Source organism: Bidens hawaiensis, unplaced genomic scaffold, assembly GCF_021521415.1.
Source record: "Bidens hawaiensis isolate Kalapana, Puna unplaced genomic scaffold, B.hawaiensis_p1.1 tig00074945_1, whole genome shotgun sequence".
NCBI classification, from domain to species: Eukaryota; Viridiplantae; Streptophyta; class Magnoliopsida; order Asterales; family Asteraceae; genus Bidens; species Bidens hawaiensis.
Window position 1 is genome coordinate 1,932 of NW_027503004.1, and position 6,603 is coordinate 8,534.

At 33.7% G+C, this 6,603-nt stretch overlaps 1 protein-coding gene across 1 annotated transcript; it reads left to right on the forward strand.

Annotated features, from left to right (window-relative positions):
* The first annotated feature begins 1,986 nt into the window (after positions 1 to 1,986).
* On the forward strand, positions 1,987 to 6,267 carry LOC143606471 (uncharacterized). The gene is made up of 7 exons (XM_077082235.1): positions 1,987 to 2,308; positions 4,189 to 4,340; positions 4,418 to 4,576; positions 4,674 to 4,742; positions 4,879 to 4,981; positions 5,717 to 5,877; positions 5,986 to 6,267. Exons 1-7 carry the CDS (start codon positions 2,017 to 2,019, stop codon positions 6,133 to 6,135), a joined length of 1,086 nt encoding a protein of 361 aa, XP_076938350.1. The 5' UTR covers positions 1,987 to 2,016; the 3' UTR covers positions 6,136 to 6,267.
* The last annotated feature ends 336 nt before the right edge of the window (positions 6,268 to 6,603 follow it).

Here is a 6,603-nt window from a genome sequence, read left to right on the forward strand (position 1 = left end):
TAACCGAAATGAAACAAAAAAACTGAATTGAAACTGAAAAACTGACCAAAAGGAAACATAAAAAAACTAAATACAATTTAAAAACCGGATCAAAACGAATCAAAAACACTGAACCGACTAAAACGAAACAAAAAAACTGAAACGAAACTGAAATAGAAAAACGACTAAAACGATACAAAAAAACCGATATGACACCGAAAAACTGACCAAAACGAAACAAAGAAAAACGAAATGCAATAAAAAAGCTTACCAAAATGAAACAAAAAAACTGAAACGTAACCGACTAAAATAAAACAAAATGAAACAAAAAAAACGAAATGAAACCGGAAAAACTGACTAAAACAAAACAACACTGAAAGCGAAAAACTGAGAAATCGAAACCGAAATCATTGAAACCGAGCAAATACCGAAACCGACCGAAATGAAAAAAAAAACAAAACCGAACCGAAAAAAAAACCCGAAAAACTCAAACCTGCACCGGTACAAAACGAGTTTTTTTTAATGAACGAGGATGACGAGGGAAAAATTTTAGTTATTTTACATTTTGCATTTTTTATTTATATTTCGAGTTATTATTTTTTTAATAGTTATTTTGGATATTTTTTGAGGGGTTTTTAAAACCTTTTGTATGTCAACCTTAACTTGGGTCAAGATGGGTTAGTTTTACCCATATCCATCCTAACCCTCTATTTTAAAAATCCATCCTGACCCCATTAACCCTATACCCATCCTGACCCATACCCATCATGACCCATCACCCAAATCCAACCCAACCCACTTAAATTGCCACATCTAATTGCGAATATAATATTTCCCACTCAAAAGGAAAAGTTGTAAACCTAGAAGCGGAAAGTAAATGCCTATGAAATAAATATTCCTTAAAATTGTCCATTATCTCCTAAATGTAAATGTCGTTCAAATAAATATCCTAATTGGATCTACCAAATCATATAATTAATTCCAAACTTTATTAAAAACTAGTGGATTCACCCGGCGCATTACGCTGGGACAGGTTAGTAAAACTCATGTGATGGTAAAACTCAAGTATTATCGGTTGCAAACGTTGAGGCAATGATTCGACGCGATTTCGGTCAGTTTCGGTTACATGCGTAATGGTATTAGAACTAAAACAAAAAATAAAAACAAAAAATTGAGATAGGCCAATGGTGTGCTGTCGGGCGGTAAAACTCGGCCATTGGTAAACCTGAGCGTTGTCATTCCCGAGCGTTGAGTCTTTGTAAATTTGGTCGGTCTCTGTCACGTTTGTTGGTGCCAGAACTAAAACACAACAAAACAAAAAATCAAATATGACATTTGGTCGGTTTTCGATACGTTTATTACGGTATCGGAACTACTAAAATAAAGTGCGGTGACTTAGCATGAAATATGTCATTTTTCATCATGTTTGTTGTGGTATCAGGACTAAAAAACAAAAATAATATTCGATCTATGTACTGTAAAAGATGGACAAAACAAAAAAAGTTGCAAGTATTTTATGTTATTCAATTCTCACTTTATTTTCAACACAACACAAAAAAAATTCCCTATGTCTATAGTCATACAACACAAAAAAAAAACATTCAAAAAGCATTACCTATGTCTATAGGAGGGATCGAACCCTGGTAAGGGTTCCCACCACAAACACATTGATTTAAAGAAACCCACACAATTCATGCTACCAATGAGTTAGTTAGTGATTTTCTTTCATAAATATATCTTATATACAAAAGGCTTAGTAAAACTTCTTTATGACACCAAACTTTTTAATTATACTAATTAGATAATAGATAATTGATAATATCTGTCCAAAAAGAAATATATTTTATATTTTTATGAAAAGAGTAGCATTATCTCCAGATGTTAAATAGTCATTAGCATGAATCCAAACCTTGTGGACCACCCAGACCACGCCCACCACTTTAACACGCCTCTATATTTATATTCCACGTTGACTTTCTCATCTTTTTTCTCTCCGCCCATAATATTAATCAATCAAACCCAAAACCACGTCGTTTTATGGATACTCCAGTTATTTTGAGAACCAAGTTGTGTTTTGGTTCTTGCTGTAGCAGAGTTGTTAATGTTGGGTTGCCGGTGAGATTGAACAAGTGGAGAAAAAGAGTGGGTGTGAGAGCTTCGGCGGAGGTGAGTGGCGGATATGGCGGAGAGAGGAAGAGTCACGGTGGTGGTTACCGGAGCTCCGGCATGGAGGTGATCACATTTAATAATAATAATAAAAGCTTCTCAGATGCAGAGTTGCCTGTTTGGGATAATATTGGTGCCGTTGTTAGACTCACATATGGAATCGGTTAGTGTTTATTATTACTCCATCCAGGGCCGTCTCCAAGAATACAAAAAAATTAAAGGCCTGCGACGTGAAAAACAAAAGGCCCTGATATACAAAGCAAAAGTTTTTTTTCCCCAAAATGATTTAACTGAAATGCTTAAACGAATCACGATTTTCTATTAGCATTTTTAGAAGCATGAATATCTTTTTCTTTAATAATAGAACTTGAGGTGTTTTCAAAAATAATGTATGTCGCGTTCTTCTCGATTACGTGTTTCTTAACTAATCTTCAGATTTTCTCTTTTTACGTTTTTGACTGCGTGATTAGACTTAGAAGGCATAATCTTAAAAAAAAAAAAACAAATATTAACATAATCAATTAAGTATCATTCCATCTCATCATCATGTATCAAAAAATATAAAATTATTAACAATAAAACTTAAAATAGCAGTCAACAAATAAGAAATTAACAACTAAAATTTAAATTTTAACCACAAAAACTTTATTAAAGTTAAGTAAAGGCCTGGAAATAACTTAACGCATGCTGCTTTGATATTATTTAGTGAATTAGTGCTTTGTGTTATTAAGTTGATAGATAACATGTATATAGCAGCCGCCAATCGTTAAATCATTACTGCCAAACCCTCGTCAGCCGATAGCCACCCGTCGGATTGTCTGAATGTCTTGGAAGCTCGATGGTCTGACTCGCTGTTACGTTCAATTTCAAACCCTGGGGCCTGCTACGTTACTTTGTTTTGTATGAGGTGGAATATGGGCCTAAAATATATACATTTATAAAAATGTTTTAAAAATCCATGGGCCCTAAAAGAGGAGTGGGCCTGGGGCCTGAGCCCTCCCTGCCCTCCCCTTGGGCCGGGCCTGACTCCATCCGTCAAGTGTTAAGGGTTTGGATCAAATACAAATGATATTTGCTAAACGTGAAAGTCAAGTAGCGTAATTAATTATATATATATACAATAAGTTTTTATGTAATTTCATAATTACTCTACTACTTGCTTCTCACGTTTAGCACGTTAATTTCATTTGTACGTTATCTTCCCCAAACAATATTGATGGACTCAAATTCTAAGGGCATTATTGTCATTTGGTAAGCAAAAAAAAATAATAATTCAATCTCCTTAAACTTTGTGTTTTTAAATCATGACACTTAAAAGAGGGATGAAGAATTTATTGTCAATGAGAGCTGATGTAGAGTGGTAAGGCAATTGGTGTTTCATGTGACCAAGTTCGATTCTGCCCCACAATTTAGTTTCAATAACGGGTTTTAACTTACCACACGCAATGTCATGATTTCAGACGAGTGTTCACATGCGTTGACTTAGGTGAGGGTTTTCTTTGAACAAAAACACGCATTAGAGTTTTTGTAACAGTTAAAAAAATTATTATTATTTTTACTACTAAATTTTGTTTAAAGTTAAAACATAAAAGAAGGTTGTGCACGTTTATGATTGATCTTTATAGAAACAGAGTACCACGTAAAACAATAATCATACGCCAAACTCTATTTAATACCACACAAATTTTCATTCAGTTATCAAAACGCATCGAAACTCAAAACGTTGACGACACCTATTGGAATGTGAAAACCAATTGTCATAATTAATAACCACATATTTTATAGTTACTTTTTTTTGAAATAAAGTAAAGAACAAAAATATAAAGTGTAAGCATTCATATTTTCTATTAAATATTTTTCCAAAAACTGGAAATGATTTGTGTGATGATTTTTATGGCAATATTGAAGTAAATGAAACATTGTAGTCACAAATAGAGTAGCATCATGTATAGGTAGAAATCTAAAGAACCTTAATTAATTAAATGACTAAACTACCCTTAATTAATATTATCCTCCTAACAATTTTGATTTATGGAATGACAGGCGTATACGGGACAATGGCATTAGCAGGGAACTTAATATGCTCCACAGTAGGAATCGACCCAACCGGAGGCTATTCACCGTCGTTAGAGGCCATTGTAGCCGGAATAGGCTACGCTGTTCCTCCGATCATGGCCCTTTTATTCATATTAGACGTATAATTCTATACATATTTTTTCTTTTAAATCTTTTAATCAAAAGTATGTAATCAAACACTTCAAAATATACACAGGATGAAGTTGTAAAAGTGTCACCACACGCTCGTGCAATTAGGGATGTGGAAGATGAGGAGTTACGAAGCTTTTTCTATGGAATGTCCCCGTTGCAGTTTATACTTATTGTTGCTGCAAGTTCTGTTGCCGAGGAACTCTTCTACCGAGCTGCAGTTCAGGTCATATTATAAATTTTTGCATACTATACCTTGTTAATGTTGCACCATTTTAGTGTGACATTTGCTTATTTATTTATTTTTGCTTGTAACTATATAGGGAGCGTTGTCGGATGTTTTTCTAAGGGGCAATGAGTTAGTAGCGGATGCTCGTGGAATGGCTTCCCTGGTACAATCACTTTTAACATATAGAAAATAATTTTGTGACATTTTGAAAATCACTTATCCTATGATCAATAGATAAGTATTTTGTATATTTGAGATGATTATAGTAATATAGAGGATACGGTTTGTTTGTCTTGTAGGCTGGTATGCTGCCACCGATTGTACCGTTTGCCCAGGCGTTTGCAGCCGTGATCACAGCAGCTCTCACTGGTTCACTCTATTATGTTGCTGCATCTCCAAAAGGTTTGTTTTCTCATCCCATCATTTTCAAAAGGAACATTATGTTAAAAACTAAAAATAGTAACATATATACTTTTGTCAAAATTCATCATGAAGTAGTAAACTTTTTTTCTTTTGAATTTGCCGTTCAAGGAAAAACACTTTATCAAATAAGGTACTTAAACCTCCTCAAAGTTGTATAAAAAGACTTAAAATTACTAGTTTTATAAGTTTTAAAAGTTTGTTTGCAGATTACCACAAATAGAATTGACATTTGTACATAAACGGGTGTAATTCAGTTAGGGTTGAGCTCAACTCGTTTCAAGATTTATATTTAAAACTCGAGATCGGCTCGTGAAAATTTTTTCAAGCAATCTCTTATTATTCATTAGTTAATTATTTATTTTATGTAAGTCTATACAACTATATAAATGTAACATACAATATGTAAGCATATGTATATATATAAATCTATTAATAACTATTTTTAAGCACAAATATACAACAATATTAACTGCTATGCATATATTTTATTATATTAAATTAACTTTTTATTTGCATAAATAACAGGCTTGTTTGAACTTATGATTCTAGTCTTTAATTTAGGCCCATGGTCGATAAGCTCGAATTGATTCGAGATTTTAGCTAGCCGATCTTAAGTAGCTCACAACTGGCTCGGCTCGTTTACACCCGATTTACGTTAATTTTCTCTTTTCTTTTTCAAATTGTCTAAAAACTAATGGTTGTGTTACACTACAGATCCTACTTACATTGTGGCACCAGTTTTGAGATCTCACTCTGGCCGCGATAAAGTGAAGAAGCTTTTTGGAGCCTGGTATGAAAGGAGGCAAATGAAAAAGATATATTCTCCATTACTCGAAGGACTTGTAGCTCTTTATCTCGGATTTGAATGGAACCAGGTAACTTTAATCCGGCTAATATGAGTAATGTTATTAAATAGAACATATTTAAAATAATTACAGTAAACCCTGACTAATAACATGTATTTTGTCTAATAATTGTGACAGACGAATAACATTCTTGCACCCATTATAACACATGGGATATACTCTGCAACGATACTAGGACACGGGCTTTGGAAGATCCATGATCACCGAAGACGACTCCAGCAGAGACTCCAGAAGCTAAAACTTGAAGAAAAGGAGTTTCTGAAATAGGTTCAGATAAATAAAAACTGTATATGAATATGACACGCCGAGATGAGGTTGATAAGTGAAACGCATGCAAGCTATAGGTCACATTTTTTTTTCTGTAACATGATACCACCCGAAACAGGAATTAAAGAAAACATATTACAATAACGTCTTCAACATATATAAATTTGTATATGCATAATAAGATTCCTTAGTTAGTGGATAAAACAAAATAACGGCTGCACAAATCTAACATCAAAGGTCATAGTCTGATTATATTGAACACCTATGGACTTCAATAGTTGAATTAGAAGCTGAGAAGATATGGATCTGGGCCCAATGTCATAAGTTTAGAAGAAACCAGTAGTTGATAGGAAGCGGGTGGGTTATTCGGATTGTCTACGAATCCTATAAGAAGGATAAGTATATTTTTGAAAAAAAACATAAATCCCGGGATTGATGTATCGTACCGGGCCAGCTTCCAGCTACAAC

Coding starts and splice junctions, on each gene's coding strand:
- LOC143606471 (XM_077082235.1), top strand. CDS start 2,017: ATGGATACTCCAGTTATTTTGAGAACCAAGTTGTGTTTTGGTTCTTGC. Junction 4,743..4,878: donor CTCGTGGAATGGCTTCCCTG/GTACAATCACTT, acceptor TTTGTCTTGTAG/GCTGGTATGCTGCCACCGAT. Junction 5,878..5,985: donor TCGGATTTGAATGGAACCAG/GTAACTTTAATC, acceptor TAATTGTGACAG/ACGAATAACATTCTTGCACC.